Below are 20,089 nucleotides of genomic sequence, written 5' to 3'. Positions count from 1 at the left end.
GGTAGCTGCTTCTTTGTTTAGAAATTATTTTAAGCTCTGAGAAATCAATTTGTGAAAAATGACCACCTCACTGGATTGTTTTTCTTCCTCATTGCCGTAGAGAAGAAGTGCGGTAGAGGAAATTTTCTGATGGCAGTTGAAACATAACATTAATCCTGATGTACTGTCTCAATAAAATTTAAACTGAAGGTGAAGGATGAGAAAAATAAATCTGGGCACTTTAAATAACACCACAATATTTCACTTACAACAGAGCTGTCAAACCCACGGCCCGCGGGTCGGATGCATCATTCACTGTCCACGCCCAGTTTAGTGAAGGGGGAAAAACTCACGATACATGACGCCACCGTAATGATGCAAGTTTGACACCCCTGACTTACAAAACTTTCAGTACATCAAGAAAGACTGCCTGGTTTTCTCTCTTTCCCACCCAAAAATCAACATACATACATAGACCTTCATGGACACACACGCACACACACACACACACACACACACACACACACACACACACTCACAAGGCAGTGTTTTAGGATTATAAGGCTCTTAGAAACTGCTAAAGGGTAATTTCAGTACAGTATGCTTTGCAATTGACACTGCTGTGCTGAAGCTGTTGGGAGCTGCAGTTGAGCAACATCCGGAGAGCCAAGAGTTCCCCACACCTGCTTAGATCTTCCGGAGCCAATATGTTTCCAACTGTCAATTAGTCCAAGAACTGCAGCTACACGTGCTGTTCTGTGAATTTTAAATCGTCACTGGCTGAATCATGAGGGAGAAAGAAAAACAATATTTTGTTATGATTGCTTGCAGGGCTTATTGTTAAAAACTGCTGATTCTGAGCAGCGTATAAGCTCTCAGTAAGTAATTGTGATTTAAAGCCATATATTCAGATTAAAAAATAATGACTGGAGTTTTATATAGTTGCTTTTTTATTGTGTCCCACTACTAGCATAAGTATGTGGCTCTGAACCTTTTCCCTCTGCTCTTAAACCAGGTGACCAATATGGCCAATCTGTCTACTCTCTTGCCTCTGTAGGAATTTAGCGCTCACCCCCTCCTAGAAGAATGAAATATTTTAGAAAATATTTAAAAAGGCAGAATATATTTCCCTGGATGAGAAATGGAGAAACATGTTTTAAAGACAAAGCAGCTTCCTGACTCCCCCCCACCTTTGTCAATGGGCCATTAAAGCCTCAGCCAAGCTCACTCATTTCCCCCCACCTTTGTCAATGGGCCATCATCATCTGCAACATAATAGGACCCATCTAGCAACAGAAACTCACCACATGGCAAGGCTCAAGCAAGCTTGAGGGACAACCTACAATGTTAGCTAAGACCCCTAGACCACCTGGGAGTTTGACAACCAATCAGGATACTCTTCCTGTGCCCCAGAAAGTTCAAAGCTCAGAAAAAGCATAAAGCCAGGGAGCACACAGGATCTCAGCCCTTTTCTGTTCAGGAACTCAAGCCATGTGATCCTGACCACCATTAAACCATCCTTCCAAGCAGTCTCCCTGTTTCCAGTGTCTTTGTCCCCACTTGGAACTGAACCCAGATGGATATTTCTTCCAACACCTCCACTGTTGGGGTATGCTTCGTGAAAGATTCATGAAGCATACCCCAATATATATACCCAATATCTTCCTTGTTAGATGTTGCTCGAGTATCTTACGAATTCTATCACTTCTTGGTAATTTTCTATGTTGCCTGCTTTTAGGCAGATAACAATGCATAATGATGCACAAATATGCATCCCACTTTGTATAATTTCCAGAATGACTAATGGAGAAAGGATGATGGGAAAGTGCCACAACTGAAACTTAACAGTTTTTTCCATGAAAGTAGAGTTGCTTTCTTTTTACCAAGATGCTGAGGATACTCCAGTGGTAAATGGAATAAAAAGGTGGAGGTCAGAATAAAACCTCAGCAGCAGCCTGGCAGTAGACACTGAATGCTGAATATAATAGGCTGCTTCAAGAATGCCGCACACACAAAAAAAGCCATCATGTGCTACTCTATTCAGTACCTATCAGAAAATACCTGTTCTTACCTGGGGACAATAGGTAGTATGTGTTAGCCTTTGCTGTTTCACAGTCTTTTGTTACTCAATTTCTCCTTTCCAAAATCACCCTGCAGTGGCTGGATCTACTTGGTAGCTGTCTTTTAAACTTAGCAATTTTAGTTCTCCTGCAGTTCAGGAGTCAACAGAGCAGGCAGGATGGAAAAACAGCTGCATAATGCGAATACATGCCCTAGTATCTTGCATAGGATAGAATGACACAGAGGAATCGTTTTCTATTTGCACCTGACCATGGTAGAAATGTGCCCTTGCAATTTATTTTTTCTACATGTCCCCATGATAAGAGTCTTTGGCTTGTCCCCAGCCATTGAATGAGTCAGGTTTAAGTTGCCCTTAAATTGTCCTGTAGTGGTGTCATTTTGGAGGGAAACCAAGTGAGCGCAGTGAATGGAAGGCAATACAGTCAGAATACGGATGGGCTTTGGAGATAAAAAATGTTATGCTGGTATAGTGTAGGGTTCTTGTTGTTGGGTTGTGTGTGTGTGGGGTTTTTTTTGCTGACTCAAGGATGGGTGGAAAGTACTACAACTCAGCAGTGGGGAAAGCACAAGAATTTTCAAGAGGTGCAGATACAACACTGGGCTAATTAAGGTAGCAAGCTGTCCCATCCTATTTTAATTATTTTTATGTTCTATATTCTTGAGTCTCTTCCTTGTGGTTGATGATTGCCTGCTTGTTTCCTCAAGGAAAATTCTAAGTGAGGAGCAGAGTACTGGGAAATCAAGTTTGGAGTGCCATTATTATGATTATTTTCTTTCAGTGTTGGCATTTTCAGTAGTTACCAGGGAAATTTTGATCTAGCATTGGAGTTCTACACAGTCATATGAACTGGCCAGAGAAACTGAAGGAAAGAATAGCGGCAGGAAGTAGGGTAAAATGACCTGAACTTTAAACATTTAGTAAATTGTATTCCTGTACTCCAAATGTTACAAAGCAGGCCTCTAGATTGTAGACTCTTTGGCAGAAATGTTTTTCCATTGCATGTATGATACGACACCCTGGAAACAGGATCTTGATGTTGTTTTTAAAAAATCCTCAATTCAGTCCAGTAGGGATGCTGGATTGAGAACAATTGAAAATAACTAGGGAGTACTGCAAAATACATTTACAGTGCACTGCATAAGGTGCTGCTTCTTTATTCAGCTGTGGCTTTTTTCATAACGTACAATTTAATTTTATTTCCCATTTTTTTGGTGAGGGGGGAGCTAGCAATTCCCAAGATTGCTTGCCAGTACTGAAGGAGTGCAATTCTGTCTATGTAAGCAATAGCACTTGGACAACTGAAAGCTGCATAGCTCTTTCAATCAAAGATCATAGCTCTTCTCTCCGAGAGGAGGGTGGTGGTGTTTATTTTACTTATAAGTGGTCAAGTCTGGGAAAGAGACACCTGCTGGGTTAATCTTGTTGTTTCCTGAGTAAACATGAAATGTTTTTTTGCACACAGTTCAAGGGGATGATGGTTGGTGTTACGTCCTTAACATTTATAAATAAAAATTACTGGCTGAGAATTTAAAGAAAGGTTACTGAGGGGTGTTTTTGTTTTACTAAAGTCTATACAGAGCATTTTGACATTTTGGAAAATGTGCAGAAAGTTTTGAAGTAAGCATGCGGGTAGGAAAGCTGGAACTGGGAAGGGGGAGGATGCAGCTTCATTAAGGAATACCTAACAAACCCAGCAATCTGCTTGTTTGAGCTATTTTTTTGTATTGCACTGGTTTCAAAGTCCTTTTAATCAGTTGTAATCTTTATGTGAATCTCAAACATGACAGAAAGCTGTGGTTAATGAATCTGGATCGCATTCTTTGTTTTTTGCTCAAGAAACTTTGTTTTACTGGATGGTTCTCTATAGTTTTACAGCTGGATCTCTGAATCACATTATAGCCCTCTTTCCCTTCTCACCAATTGTCAGGCTTGTTTCTTTTGTAATGTTAGTATAGATCCAATTTTGGCTCAGCTAAAACATGTTGTGGTCCTAACAGCACATATCCTTCATAGCAACCATCTAGGTTTCTTGCAAACTCATTTTTTCCCAATTAGAGTTCTTCAGCTGTATACATTAGTTTTCTTGTGATACATATTTGAAATTTCTCTGAAGTATATAAACCTTCTCTGACATTCTAGGTTGCTTCTTAATCCTTACAAACCCGCAGTAATTCCAGACATAACCCATATATATAAAGGCAGTAATTCTCACTTGATTTTGTTTTGAAAGTCCCATTCAATATTTTGAAAACGGCAGTGTGTACTGTTTTCTTTTTCTTTCTTTCTTTCTTTCTTTCTTTCTTTCTTTCTTTCTTTCTTTCTTTCTTTCTTTCTTTCTTTCTTTCTTTCTTTCTTTTCTTCCTTCCTTCGTCCCTCCCTCCCTCCCTCCCTCCCGGGATGGGATTCAGCCGGTTCAGACTGGTTCAGGTGAATTGTTAGCTCCAACGATCAGCTGAGAGCAAACTGGTTTGCTCCGACAATCAGCTAGGCCCGCTCGCCTGCCCCTGTGCTATATCAACCAATATTTCCTTTGTTTGAAGCCCAGCCTATTAGCGCAGCAGAGCAAATTGCCGCGCCTCAGCTGTTTTACTCACCGGGGCTACAGTAGAAGGTAAGTTTTAGAGCTTAGCGAACCGGTTGTTACACTGGTTGAATCCCGCCACTGACTCCCTCCCTCCCTCAAAAATAAAGCTATCATCTGTCATCAAAAGTTTGGTTTCCTTATTTCCTCTTTCTTAATTCTCCTGCTAATACTTTTAAGACTAGCAGCAGTGAAATAGCAACGAAATGGCATCTAGCATGACAAAAAATTTTCTGGATTACAAACAAAAGTACTATAACCATTGGAGAAACCCATCCTCTAAAAATGGCTTTTGGTATGATGGAACTAGAGCTTTCATGTGGACAGACAAGATCAGTATCCAGTAGCATATTCTTTAATAGGCAAAACTAAACTTCACATGTTCTGTCTTTTTAAGAAAAAATGAGGGATTCATAAAAGAAACCATTACAGTATTTTGTAAATCACATTTTTCTTCTCTACATTAATGTTGTGTTTGAAGATATCACTTGTACAGTGAAATCTATGAGATTTATGTGGGGTTACTTTTAAAGAGTTACTTCTTGCACTTCTGTATAAAAATCTGACATCAGAAAACTTTTGAACTTTTTGTGTATGTGTATTTGTCATTCTCGAACAAACTATTATGAGGAGAGACTTTGTGTTAATCTTAGAACTGACTAAAGTAAACTTTGTGGCTACAGCATTGTAACTCACACATTCAGTCTGACAAAACAGTTCTGGGGAATTGAAAAGTTGGCTCATTTTTACTATTTGGTAATGGCTAATAAAAGTACTTGCTTGAAAAATTTGGAATATTTCTTATAATCTCACCCGACTGCCTTGTGGGGTCTTTTGTGTGTGTCTTATCAGGTCTACGTATCTCTTAGACTTGTGGGTAATATCTTGCATTCTTTAAACAAGGCAGTAACAGAAGTTCTAGTAATTTATTAGAGCAAATAGTTTATGGCGTGCTTGTTGGGCTTGTTGAGTTGGTGCTATTTTTTCAAAACGCATCTAGAGATATAAATGCTGCTTTTTCTGACCCAGAGCCAAATATTTTTTTTATATTCCACGGCAGCAATTAACCTTTAAAAACATTGTGATGGTGTCATTTGCTAGCCAGGATAGGAATGAGGGCTGCTTGTCTCCAGGCTCTGTCTGTTAGAGGCAAACATGGCAAAGCATGCATTTCTTCTGGCCACCTGCTGTTGCTACAAGCATTTCAGAACAGGAAAATTAATGTTATAACCACAGTCCGGTAATATTTTTATTGGAGCCAACAAAAAGGATCAAAGAAGTGGGTAAGTGAAGTTTATGCTTGGATGTTGAAACCCCAGAATCCATCACTTTTAACAGCCTGAAGCTGGAGCAGGGAAAATGTTAGGTAGTTTAATTGGATTAAACAATATAGCTACATGGAGAAAATTGCTACTCAGAGCAAACTTGAACAGCATTTTTATAAATTGGCATGTACGAGGAATTGCTTCTTCCTTGCTCTACATGCAGCCTAATCCAGATCTTGATCTATTTCATGTTTTCAGAGCACTGTGTACAGTAAACATGTGGCAATTCATTCCACGGTTGTTCCCACTTAAGAAACAATGAGGACAATTCACCTGTATTTTTTTTTTAAAAAAGGCTTTTTTAAAATCAAGAATTAGAGTCTCGAAGTATCTTGAAATATAGGATAATAGCAGTTCAATAGTTTTGTACTATAGAGTAATAGGTTCACTTTCTTCCAATAATAGAGCAACATGTAAGTCAAAAGACCAGTGTTCAATAAACAAGAAAAACCTTATCACATATTTTAAAGAGGGGCAGATTTATTGTAACAGAAAATGTTGTGAATTGGAGGCAACTTCATATACTACATTCTTTGGTGTTTGTGACTTCTGAGTACATACTTTGTGTCTCTGAGAAATGGAGATGTCAGTTGTGTAACTTTCTGTTGCAATAATATTTATTTATTTATTTATTTTGATTAGATGATTAGTTTAGTTTAGATTAGATTTACATCCCAACCTTTATTCAGGGGGTCAAGCAGGTATATAATTCCTTCCTTTCATTTTTCTTTGTCATGACAATCTTATGAGAGAGGTTGTGCTGGGGGAGAATGTTATCAAAGTTATCCATTGAATTTCCATTGTGGAGGGTGGACTTGAATGTGATGTCTCCAGTGCCAGTCCAACAAATTAACTGAAATAACACATTGGTCAGTCTTTTAAGATCTATGGGCAGCTCTCCTGAGTATGAAACAACAGTAAAATCCTCCTTGCTTAGGAAGACTTATTTAATATCGAAAGACATTTCTTTTATTCACAATTACAGTATGCTAGTTTTATTGCCTGTGGACTGATACTAAGATTTCTTTTGTAGAAATACACTCAGATTTCCTGCCAGGGGAATTTGAATTGCAAAGCTGGTGTGTGTGGGTGTGTTGTGTTGTGGTAGTACTCGACTTATGACCACAATTTATGTTGTTAAGTGAGAAATTTGTTAAGTGAGTTTTGCCCCCATTTGTTAAGTGAATCACTTCAGCTGTTAACTTAGTAACATGGTTGTTAAGTGAATCTGGTTTCCCCATTGATGTGGCTTGTCAGAAGGTTGAAAAAAGGTAATCATATAACGCCAGGAAACTGCAGCTGTCATAAATGTAAGTTAATTGTCAAGCATCTGAATGTAAATCACATGACCATGGGACTCCTGCAACAATTGTAAGTGTGAAAAATAGTCATAATTCACTTTTTTAAGTGCTGTTGTAACTTTGAACAGTCACTAAGCAAACCGTTGTAAGTCAAGGACTACCTGTATATATTAGAGAGTAACAGGAATTCCTAGTTCATCTTCTGTGGCAATTTTTTTTCAGAAAAATTCATGGCTTTAGAAAATGTGCCTTGTGGTACATTTAAAAGTTAAGTCATAAGAAAATGAAGTAAAAGTTAAGTTTCATGAAAACATGAAACTTCTAGTTGTGGCCAAGGAATCAAATGTTGGACATAATGAACAGAATTTGGGAGTTGTTGCTCAAAAAGAGGTCTAAGAGTCATCAATAACTTCTATGGAAGATATAAGAATAGCTCTTGAACATCCTTTCCAAAACCAGGAGTCAGTATGATATAATAGGGAACTGCCCCACCCTTATATCAATCAGTATTACACAACCAGCTGCATTAGTTCTCTCCTTATGCTGAACACTTTAATGGCGCTATTGTACCATCCTCTCCACACATGTTTTTGTGGTGTTGTACTTGCTTTCCTGGAATCCCAGGCAAACCTCTCTTGGTCTGCTTCACCTCTTATACAAAACCAACCAACCAAACAAGCCACCTGTATTTTTATCTTTATAAATATATAATTGAACGGAGACTCAGAAGACCTTGTTTCTCAGCATGACGAGTGCTTGACCATTTTTATATGTCCAACACTGCAGTTCAAAGTTAAGAATTTCATTACTGCACAGAGCATAAAACACTGTCCCACTCACAGGAGAGTCCCTTGTCTTCCAGGCTCTGTACTACTAGTTGCGTTTGCAGAGAGTTTTTTGAACGCAGAACCCGGGGTCATAGAAAGGAAAGCATTCTTGGTGAGCGAGAATGAGACTAAAACATTTAGGGTGATGCTAGTGAAGACCTGCCTGTCACATGCATTCAAGGCCAAGAAATTGTGTCCACAACTTGGATAATTTAGGAAAAGGTTTCCACAGCAACTGTTCACTTTTGAAGGGTGGAGGCGGAGGAAGGATGGCCCAGACATTGTTTCCATATAGAGGGGAAAAAACAAAGAGAATTTCTCCCTTATAGATACAGTGTTCCTACCACAGCAGTGCTTGATTAGAGCACTAGGTACAGATTCATCATCCTGCCTGTGGATTTTGTCCAAAATAAGCTGTTTCAAGCAAATTGAAAACTTTCAAACTTTTAATATATTTTTTTTTGCCATTTTTTTTTTGCTTCTACCACCCCTGTCAGACCTTATGTATTATTGTCAAAATGCAACGTGGCTTTAACTAACATTTCTCCCCCTCTCCACACATACACACACATGCAGTCAGATTTAAAGTAGGAATCTCTTTTTTCCAGATTGTATTAGTGTAAAGCCTGTAGAGAAAGCTGCTTTTCCCTTCTCTTGTGTTCTGAAGGGGTTAAGTATCTGTTTGCTTTGTGCAAAGATAGAAAAATGTGTTGAATGGCTTCCTACCCCAAGCAGCCAATGTATTGGCTAAGGGTGAGGGCGGTTCTGTTGTCAGAAGCATTTCCTGACCTGGATTTCTAAGGATCTGGAGCTTTAAAATGTTCTGTTTTCTTGTTTGCAGTCCAGTCGCTCTAGTTACTCTCTTGTCCAGGCTGGTCACGGTTTATCTGTTTCTCTGACTTTGTCACTCTCTCTTTCCTTATCCAGAATAATGGTATTTTTTAAAAAAATAGCCTTAAATTGAGTAACTGTATTCTTAAGAAAATTTCCCAAAGGCTTTTCTTTCCTGAGCAGGACCCCTGAATCTTTGACCAAGTGGCCTAATGCTTGAAACATTAAATAAATAAAATCCCATTAGCATGGGCCAAAAATATCCCAGCTTAGGGGTTACCAGAAAGTAATGCTGCTGAGAGTAAAGGGCTGAATGATTTTGGCTAAGTACTCCCATGTGCACGCAGGTGTTTTCTAAATTATTGTTCTTGCTTTGCAGTGTATCGCATATTGCTTCTGAGCTCTCTTATTTTGTCTTCATTCCAGTCAGATTTTCTATAGCAGTATGGGGTGGAACTAAGGAAAACCTGCAGTGTGAAGTTCTGAAATATAGGAATACTTTGCAATTTAGGAATCCTTCGTATGCCTATTTAAACTTTGTCTCTTTGATCTATATTTCTCTCTCATTTGAGGAAGATGTGGCAGCGTGAGCAACCATAGATTTATCGTTAGAGCTTCACCTTCTTTCAATATAGGCGTGATCATTTCAAGCATATGTGAAAGACTTGACATAGATATAACGGTCTGTGGATGGAGGGAATACACCATTGTTCTGCTGATAGACCTCTGGTCATCTTTGTGATTTCTACGTACTTTAACAAGGAGAGATTTGTGCCTGTGCAAATCCAGATTCTAAAGTAGGACTGCACAGGCATTGCTTGGGACATTGGTTCTAAGTATCTGGTATTTTGAACTTGAAGTAAGTTTCCCCAAACTACACTTTATCCATTGTATGGGTACAATGGAAGATATCATACTGTCTTCCAAGAAAATGAGACCATGTCCTCATATCTGAATATGGGAGTATTTTCAAATATTTGGAATTGCTTTCATGTATTGAATATTTGTGAACTCATATTGGCAGTTCTGTGTTCTCCAAGTGATTGATTATGTGCCATCAAGTTCTTATTGACTCTTAATGACCATGTGGGTCAGGGGCAGGTTTTAAAATCCATCCCTACCGGTTCACTCATGGGCGGGTGGGTGCCTATGCTCAATGCTTCTGTGTATGTGCAGAAGCGTCTGGGAGGGTGGGCGGAGCCTCCTGCCACCACCGCTACCGGTTCGCCCGATATGAGGCGAACTGGTAGCAACCTGATGTTGGTAAATCCAGGGATGCCCCCATTGCCACTATAACTGAGTCCAACTATCTTGCTGCTGGTCATCCTCTTCTTTTTTTCTTTGAACCCTTCCCAGGATTAGAACCTTCCCCTGGAGAGCATAATGTAATAATCTTTGCATAATGTATCTAAAATAGAATAGTTTAAGTCTGGTGCCTGAAAAGAAAACCTCTGCATTGATTTGTTCTAGGATCCATTTGTTTTCCTGGCTCTCCATGAAATTCTCAGAAGTATTCTCTAATACCAAAGTCCAAAGCTTCAGTATTCTTCCTACCCTGCTTCTTTAAACTCCGGCTTTTGCTTCCATAGAGTATTCTCCTAGTATCACTTAAATATTTTTTAGTAGTAGCTGGAAGAATTCTTCACATTAACTGAAAGGCATAAAAAATCCTGTTCAGCTGGCTATTCCAGTCTCTCTTCTGATTTCAGGCAGATTGCAGAAAAATTGTCCTTACTTGCGGGTGGGATCTCTATAAAATGGACCTCAAAGCTAAAACAGTGAATTCTAATTCCAATTCTAGCCATTGGAACAATATTGTTTCCATGAACAGCCTTCAGGTGCACTGTACCTGTTTATAATTCCATGAATCTGTCTGCAGTGTTCCTGTTCTGGAATACCAAGAAATTGATGCTCTCCTAGCACTACCATTCTTCGCACAAGGCAGTGGAGAAAGCAAACCAGATTTCATTAAATGTTCCATGTTGCACAAGTAAAACAGAAGGCCTTTGTAGTGTTTAATGCCTCTTGGTTTTATGCATATCTTGGCAAACTTGATTTCCAAGACTGTGCTGTAAATGTCTTTACACACCTTTATTTATTTATTTATTTATTTTTCACATTTATATACCGCCCTATCTCCCTAGGGACTCAGGGCGGTTCACAGGCACTTAAAAATACATATAAATACAAAGTAAAATAACAAGTAAAAAACTTATTCCATAGCCAAATTGTTAAAACCATATAAATAATAAAACCCATTTAAAACCAATAAATTTAAAATCTAATCCAGTCCCGCGCAGATGAATAAGTGTGTTTTAAGCTCGCGACGGAAGGTTCGGAGGTCCGGAAGTTGATGAAGTCCTGGAGGGAGTTCGTTCCAGAGGGTGGGAGCCCCCACAGAAGGCCCTTCCCTGGGTGTCGCCAGACGGCACTGCCTAGTTGGCGGCACCCTGAGGAGTCCTCTCGGGGAGAGCGCACGGGTCGGTGAGAGGTATTCGGTAGCAGTAGGCGGTCCCGTAAATAGCCCGGCCCTATGCCATGGAGCGCTTTAAAGATTGTCACCAAAACCTTGAAGCGCACCCGGAAGGCCACAGGTAGCCAGTGCAGTCTGCGCAGGATAGGTGTCACGCGGGAGCCACGAGGGGCTCCCTCTTTATCACCCGCGCAGCCGCGTTCTGGACTAACTGAAGCCTCCGGATGCCCCTCAAGGGGAGCCCCATGTAGAGAGCATTGCAGTGATCCAGACGAGACGTCACGAGGGCGTGAGTGACCGTGCATAAGGCATCCCGGTCTAGATGGTGGATGGACTTTGGGATGGTGGATGGCTAATGTCTTGCCTTCCTAAATCTTTCCCAGAGTTTGACTACCTTTTGCTGCACCATGCAATCGCTACATCCTCCATTTTAAAGCCTTCTCTACTTAAGTTGAAGTTAAAACTGAATTGTGTTTGGTAGAGTAGACAGGTACTGCCCAGTTTCCAGGACTCCCAGGATTACCTTAAATATTTTTTCCCTGTCCAGGCATGATTTGGATATGCTGGAATTGCAGCTTCCCAAATTTTCAGCTAAGATGGCCAGAGAAGGGCACAATACATTTTGAGGATACAGAGCTGGGGAAAGGCTGTTTCAAAGCAAGACAGTTCCTGCTAAAAAGTGGTATTTGCTGTTTAATTGTTGTTTTGAATCTTTGCTGCTGAATAAGGAACACAAAGGTGTTTGTGCTGGATCAATAAATTCAGTTAACTTGTATTTATTACTAATAACAGTCAGTCCGTATTCTATGAAAGAATTCAGAGAAGGAAGACATGCAGGAAGCATCTATTTCCTACTTGTCTCCATTAATAATCAAGGAAAGACTTCTAGATAAATTCTATCTTTGGCTTACGTCAAGTGCCTGATCTTCAGACCTTCCGTCGTGAGCTAAAAACACACTTATTCATTCAAGTGGGACTGGCATAATAGTGTTAAATTTTAATTCGGGGTTTTATTAATATTTCTAAAATTTTAAAACTAAATTTTTAATTATCAGCCTTTTTTGTAATTTGCTATGTTTTAAATGTTTTTATTGTATATATTTTGTGTTTTATCTTTGGCTGTACACCGCCCTGAGTCCTTCGGGAGAAGGGCGGTATAAAAATTTAATAAAATAAATAAAATAAATAAATAAATCTTTCTAAGTAGGTAGCATCTGCCTAGATTTTGGAAGTATATCTGGTGCCTTTGCTTAATATGGGTATCTGCTAGGCCCCCTTCTAACCGTAAAGAGCCAGCTGACCTTTTTAGCTCTATTTGAATATCCAAAGAAGAATGCTATTGGTGTGCTCCTTGAACCGTCAAAGATGGTATTTTACATTGCTCTGGAAATATTCTTATATGTGGTTTCTCTCTTACTCTCTTCTACTTCCAGACCAGCAGTTGCAACAAATGTAATAAGAAAGTACAAGGAAATTGCCTATTACTTTCACAGGGCTAGAAAATAAATCAATTAAGGTCTTGTTGTTTATAGACTACTGTCACTTTCCAGGCTGAGTCATTTTGCAGTCCTATTTGCTCTGACTTTTCACGAGTCTTTCTTGGGACTGAAGAACAAAATATTGGAATGAAAACTGTATTCCATTTTTTATTAGTTAACCCTGTTAATGGTTTGAACTACCACAAATACATTTCAGACTATATGATCCTATCAAGATTAAAGTAAAAATAACAACAGAAAGTGCTAGAAAACAAACATTTTGATCAGTTTACATATGTTAACTTGCCTCTGCATTATAATTGACAGTATCATGGAAGAAGTGAGAAACTCAATGCCCTTCCTGTTCTCAAAAGCTTTTCTGTTTCTTGAAAAGCCCCATCGTGGTTTCAGAAGATCTATTTTTAAGCCATGTGAGGCTGTGGATCCAGAAGCTTGTGGCTTTGAGATGCATATTTTGATCAAAATCTGCCTATTGGCTTTAGACACCCAGTAGTTTTTGCTCTAAAGCAGGTCTCTTTTGTGGCCCTGAGCTTCTGGAGAACAGCAACTATAAGGTAAAAGGAGCAGTTCTGATATTTTCTAATGGTTATCCCTCACCAGCTTAAGAAAAAAGCTTTCTTCCTGCATATCAACTAAGGACATTTCAGAGCTAGATATTACTTAGCTATTTCATACCCTTATTTTGTCAGTATACTTTACTCCAGCCTTGCCTGTAGGACTTGCTATTAGTTAGGAATTATTAGTAATATTCTGTGCAGTACAGCCTTTTCACTTTGGACTGGCATAGAGAGCTGAAGTTTGGATAGCATGTGATTCCTTTCTAGCATGGCTGGGAGGCAGCTCCATTTAGCAAAGAGGCAGATGCTAATTTTTCTATGAAGGGATTCTGTCCTTCCTCTGAAGTCTACATTTTTGCTGCTTTTGTTCTGATTTTAACCATGTTCTCCTTGATAGTATGTTGATTATAAAAAATATATATATGGGTAAACAAGAGAGATATACTTTTCTTTAAGAAATGGCTCCAAGTACATTAAACTATGTACATTGGCATTCCACTCCCTCCATCCCTGTATCACCAGTTTTTCTGTGCTGAAAGAATTAAAGTTGAGTAAACAAAATTAAGGTCTTGCCAATCTAGATATTAAAAGGCATGTTCCAAAACTGATATTAGCATGTTTGAGTGGACGAATAGAATAGAATATAATTTTTTATTGGCCAAGTGTGATTGGACACACAAGGAATTTGTCTTGGTGCTGCATATGCTCTCAGTGTACATAAAAGAAAATTATTTGTTTAGCAGAGTGATGGCGTTCAGGAAAAAACTGTTCTTATGTCTAGTTGTTTTGGTGTGCAGTGCTCTATAGTGTTGTTTTGAGGGTAGAAGTTGAAACAGTTTATGTCCAGGATGTGATGGGTCTGTAAATATTTCACAGCCCTCTTTTTGACTTGTGCAATATTGTCCTCAATGGAAGGCAGGTTGGTAGCAATTGTATATAATTGTATATAAAAGTGTATAAAAAGACTCACAAAGAAGGAGGGGCTGGTGGAATGAAGGTAATTTTTTGGGAGACACAAAAGAGAAGCTATTATAAATTAAGAATGGATGGTGAACGGTGTAGGGTCAAAAATTGAAAGTTCATGTTTATTTTTGGACTGAATTGAAACATATGGAATTTGGTCTTGTGACGATAAGATGCTGCATTGCAAAACTTTAAATAAAACTATATGTTTAGACTTGGGATCTTGAGCTCTATCACATGGTCCTATGGCATCAATATACCTCTTTTGCTGCTTTCCCAATATCATGGCCATTTGACTTTTTATATTTTTAAAATATTATATTATATTTATTAACCTTGCTATGAAGAACCAGCCTTTTGTATCATCATCATTTTTAAAAATGCCTCTTCGTTTTAGCAAGGATTCCTAAGCTTTCTTAGAAAATAAAAATGGCAAGTAATGCAGCTCACTGTATTCACTGGAAATGCACTTTACTATTTAGAAAAAGGGCAAAGGTAAGCAGAAGTAATAAAATCAATCTGCTGGATTGTGGGAGTGCCAATTGACATTCTGGTAAATAGCCATAAAGTGCTTGTTTTGGGGGGACTCTAGTGCCTCTAGTATATTTCAATGAAGCAATAAAGGCAGTTTTCCTTGAGGTGAGCAGCCCCTCCTTTTAAAGTGCCTAGTAATCAGCTCTCTTTATTTCTCTTCTCCAGTATGTCCTCCCGCATGCAAGTCTCAGGGCTGTACCTCAACTGGCAAGTGCTGCCATACAGAGTGCCTTGGCAACTGCTATGAGCCCAACAATCCAGAGAAGTGTGTGGCGTGCCGGAATTTCTTTTTGGATGGCAGGTGTATAGAAACATGTCCACCTAATTACTATCGCTACAAAGGCTGGCGGTGTGTGACTTTCGACTTCTGTCAGGAGCTGCACAATAAATGCAAGATGGTCCGCAAGTCTGAATGCCATGTTATCCACAATGGCGAATGCATCCCTGATTGCCCTTCCGGTTACACCTTGAACTCTACCAAGTGAGTTCTTGCTGTTTATTGTCTCTTCTTATTGGTGGGTGTAGAGATACCATAGCTGCGTTTTGATACTATAGCTGCGTTTTGAGAGGATTAGTAGCAAATAAAGTGAGAAATAAAGAAGGGGAAAAAATAGCATTTTGCGCCAAGCAATAATAAAGAAACTTGCAATCTAAAATATTGAGAAGCTTTCAGATTTATAGTGCTGTCATGCTTCTCAGTAAGAGTAGAAATGCTCTTTTTCTCCCCATAACATTAAAGTCAAGAGTAGAGCTAAATCACGAATACTTACCAGTAGTGGGTTCCACTTACCTTCGCTACCAGTTTGGAACTGGGAGTTCGCGCCCGGGGGGGGGCGCTTCTGCGTATGCACAGAGCATCCGTGATGACATCTGGGCTGGTGGGCGGAGCCTCTCACCACCGCCACTACCAGTTCACTCAAACTGGGGCGAACTGGTAGAAACCCACCACAGATACTTAACTCTCTAAGTAATATTTGAAGATATATTCTGCAGACTATGCTAATCATTTTAAATCAGACAGTACTGAGTGGAAATATACTTAATGTATGCATATATTATTTAAAAGAAACTTAGTACTTCTGCAGTTTATGGAATTGGATGAAATGACAAATATATATATATATACACAGACATTTGTGCTGCCTTCCAAATACTTGGAAAATATTCCTTGGTTTTCAAGGAATAGGGGAGAGGAAATGGACAATTTGGAGCATTCTCAGTAAAAAAGATAATTGGCAATTCACAGGAGAGCTTGTTTCTATTTCTGTTTCTATTTCTATTTTGGTTCTTAGTTTTAAACTGCTCAGAGTCATATGAAGAGTATGTAGCCTATAAAACAAACTAATAGTAAATCAGATATTTTTCTGAATATTAGTATTAATTGTAATATTTTTCAGTTCAGTTCATTCCAAGAACTTTGAATGAACATGGGGTTTTGAGCCTGGTGGCAGTTTTCTTTGCTTTCTGAAAGTAAATCCATCCTAGTATGATAGCATTTTGCTGGCAACATACCAACTACGTTATCTACTTACCTGCCTACTTCACTATGATATTATTTTTTTTTTAAAAAAATCTAGATGATTGAATCCTATGCAAAAATCATGTTTGAAATTTGAATTATTAAGGAACCAGGAAGATAACAAACCATGGGGGCAAGATTGTGAAATCCTTCATCCTGGTTGAAGCTGGAAAAAAATGGCCTGAAGAGATTAGCTAATTATTAAGACATCACCAGTTTGCAGATTGTAGGTTCTTGAAATAGTGGCTATGAACTCTAGAATCTTTTCCTAGACTGGAAAATTTAGTGTTTTATTGCACTTATCCCTTATATTGCACTTATCCCTTATATTAAGCATCGAACAGCCTGAATAATCCTCTCTGGTATTTTCTTTTTCAGCTTGCTCTGCACACCCTGTGCGGGTCTTTGTCCAAAAACGTGTGATATAGGTGAAGGAAAGGTAATTGACTCGGTTACTGCTGCCCAGGCACTCCGAGGCTGCACCATTGTGAATGGAAGTTTGATTATCAACATTCGTGGAGGAAGTGAGTGTCTATGTCTGGTTTTACATTGCACCAATCAAGAAAAAGTGTAAAACTTTTTTTTTCCTGTCCAGTAACCATGCCTTGTCCACATGCAAGGCAGGGACTGAAATTTGAACTTTTTTTTTTTAGTTTTGGAGAAGGGATGATGGAGTATCTCAAGTTAGGCTTGGAGGATATTCCCAAATTTTAGTTTACCAGAAAGTCACAATTTTGTCAGTCTATTTTCAATAATGCAAATTTACAAAGTTCAAGGTGCAAAAGTGTGGCCTAAGGGCCAAATGTGGCTTGCTGATATCTTTTTGAGAGTAAGTTAAGGAGGCAACTGGCAGGTTTAAATCTTGCAAAAATGATAAGGAATCTGTTTCATCTCTTAACATTTCCAATTCACTCCCTCCTTCCCCAAAAACCTGTTGCAGATCTTATTCACTTCCCGAATGCTGTTCTCAAAAGGCTTGATTGGCACTTAAACCAATGGAAGTTCCTGACTCCTGTCCTGGGTAGTCCAATAAGCAAGCACACTAGTAAAGGACAAAGGAGCAATGCCTGGGAAAGACCATGGTTGCCTTTGGTCATGTCATATGTCTCTGTTTTGGGCCGTGGAAGCTACTTGCTGATTTTTGGTGGTTGTAATAGTGACTTTAGGTGCTTCTTCACATAGGTTAGGGCCCAGTATGAATAACAATCTACTCTTTGTTCATAATTTTGTGGCTTGAATGGCTGATGTTTCATCCTCCTTTAGCTAACATTGCTGCTGAGTTGGAAGCCAACCTTGGTTTGATTGAAGAAATCTCAGGTTATTTGAAAATCCGTCGCTCCTATGCCCTGGTCTCTCTCTCTTTTTTCCGCAAGCTGCACCTGATCAGAGGACAGACTCTGGAAGCCGGGTGAGTTCGGTTCTTCAGGGATATCTTGAACCCCTGAAAATACTATTGAGAGCAATGATATCTTTCTCCACTGTTGCATTATTATAAAGCATCACAAGCAAGTCAGTCTGCTATTAAAGGCGCAGTGGGTAGATGGTTGGTTTTGATATCCTGTTCTTTAGTCCCTACTCTCAAGAGGTTTTGAGGGGGGTTTAGAAGTGACAGCTGATTACAGAAGAGGCAGCTTGGCAATCTCCTTCCTTCCTTCCTTCCTTCCTTTCTTTCTTTCTTTTCTTTTCTTTTCTTTTCTTTTCTTTTCTTTTCTTTTCTTTTCTTTTCTTTTCTTTTCTTTTCTTTTCTTTTCTTTTCTTTTCTTTTCTTTTCTTTTCTTTTCTTTTTGCATTTATTTTCTTTATGTCCTTTTATTCCTTATCCAGAAATTATTCATTTTATGCCCTGGACAACCAGAATCTCCGCCAGCTTTGGGACTGGAGCAAACACAACCTCACTATTGCCCGAGGGAAGCTGTTCTTCTATTACAACCCCAAATTGTGCCTGTCAGAAATCCATAAAATGGAAGAGATTTCAGGAACAAAAGGGCGCCAGGAGAAGAATGATATTGCTCTCAGGACCAATGGTGACCAGGCTTCTTGTAAGGATGAGTTGCTGCTATCCAAAGAAATGAATAATTCTAAAATGAGATGATATGTCTTTCCTTAATTATTGATGAGTGGAGTATGAACATGATCTTACCGGTTAGGATGCACATAGATACTCTTTTTGGGGTAACTGTGTGCATCTATATACATCTTAAGTAACATTTATTGATTATTACTTCATAGAGTCTACTTTTTGCTGTTAATTAGAAAACTGTTATTTTGCATCAAGACTTTTGGATTCATTAGGCAATGGCATATTTCTCTCAGTGACTTTAGGAATCATGCCAGAGTTCTTACTTTGACTTTGGGGCCAATAATTGCCCACTAGTGTGGTTGAAGCTTTAATCTCAAAGCAACAAGGAGAGGAAGTGGGCATTGGTCCAGAACCATACATTTGCTGTCTTTTGGCTTTGTTTCCTTCTGGGAATATTTCTGCATTCAAAGATGTAGCTTCCAAATTGGTAACATCCTGTTTGTGTATGCTATATATTTTCTGACTGAATTGCAAAGCAAATCCAGCCCTCTTTTATGAATTTCTGCCAGGCTGGCAGAGCACAGGACAATTTGTCCCCACAGCCTCCCTTAGCAATAGCACATGTGTGTGTGAGAGGCTCTCTACCTTCTCTCTATAGATCAGAGGGGCTTGATTTCTGTGGTCACAGTTGCCTGTATTATATTAATTCATAAGGGTGAAGTAATAAAAATCATACTTCCCCCTCTTTCTCTCTCTACCTCCATTTTCAGATTTAAAAAAATCACACCCTTATTTTTGATAGTCCAATGTGTTCTTCATGTTTCTCTGATTCAAGTCGGTTTGGTCTAGTGGTTAAGGCACTAGGCTAGAAATCAGGAGACTGTGAGATCTGTTCCCATTTTAGGCATAAAAGCTGGCGGGTGACTTTGGGTCAGTTACTCTCTCTCAGCCCAACTCGCCTCACAGGGTAGTTATTGTGGGCCAAATAGAAAGGAACAATAGGTACGTTTGCCATTATTTATAAAAAATAATAAAGGTAGGATATAAACAAACGAACAATTTCCCATGATGGTTTTTTCATTAACACCTACTTTGGTCTCTGACTTCAAGCCTTGGTTTCCCATGATATTTCATTTGACAGTAAACACCCACCCACCCCCATAGGCTGGTACAAATCACTGGGTACAATGAGATGCGCGGTATATAAATTAATTAATTAAATAAATAAATAAGGGGAAATTCCATGCTCTTGACTCTCTTCTAATTCACCATTACTTTCGTGTTGAACTAACATCACTTCTGTTGGTCTCATAGAGCTGTGTTCACCAACTGGTGGTCCGTGGACCAATTTTGGTGGTCCACAGAAAAATCTTTGCATTTTTGCCTTTTTTATATTGCACTAAGTCAGGGATCCTCAAAGTATGGCCTCTGGCTGGATACGGCCTGCCAAAACAATTAATCCCACTTGCTGATGGGATAGAGTCATTCAGGCATTTATCTTGGCTGCCTGTTTAGTAGCTTCAGCTTCTCCCTCCATCCTTGGGAGTCCAGGTGCTTCAGTCAGCGGTGCACGAAACTTCAGCCGGGCTCCTTGAGA

At 39.1% G+C, this 20,089-nt stretch overlaps 1 protein-coding gene across 1 annotated transcript in view; it reads left to right on the top strand.

Moving 5' to 3' along the window:
- Window positions 1–20,089, top strand: part of INSR (insulin receptor) — a 97,747-nt gene that overhangs the window by 45,620 nt on the left and 32,038 nt on the right. Inside the window, exons 3-6 of the mRNA XM_058163240.1 lie at window positions 15,119–15,434; window positions 16,851–16,996; window positions 17,736–17,880; window positions 18,297–18,511. Coding sequence (XP_058019223.1) covers window positions 15,119–15,434; window positions 16,851–16,996; window positions 17,736–17,880; window positions 18,297–18,511 — 822 coding nt within the window. The remainder of the gene's footprint in view (window positions 1–15,118; window positions 15,435–16,850; window positions 16,997–17,735; window positions 17,881–18,296; window positions 18,512–20,089) is intronic.

The sequence above is a fragment of the Ahaetulla prasina genome, chromosome 1 (genome assembly GCF_028640845.1).
Source record: "Ahaetulla prasina isolate Xishuangbanna chromosome 1, ASM2864084v1, whole genome shotgun sequence".
Classification (NCBI taxonomy): Eukaryota; Metazoa; Chordata; class Lepidosauria; order Squamata; family Colubridae; genus Ahaetulla; species Ahaetulla prasina.
This window is presented reverse-complemented; position numbering and strand designations above follow the sequence as displayed.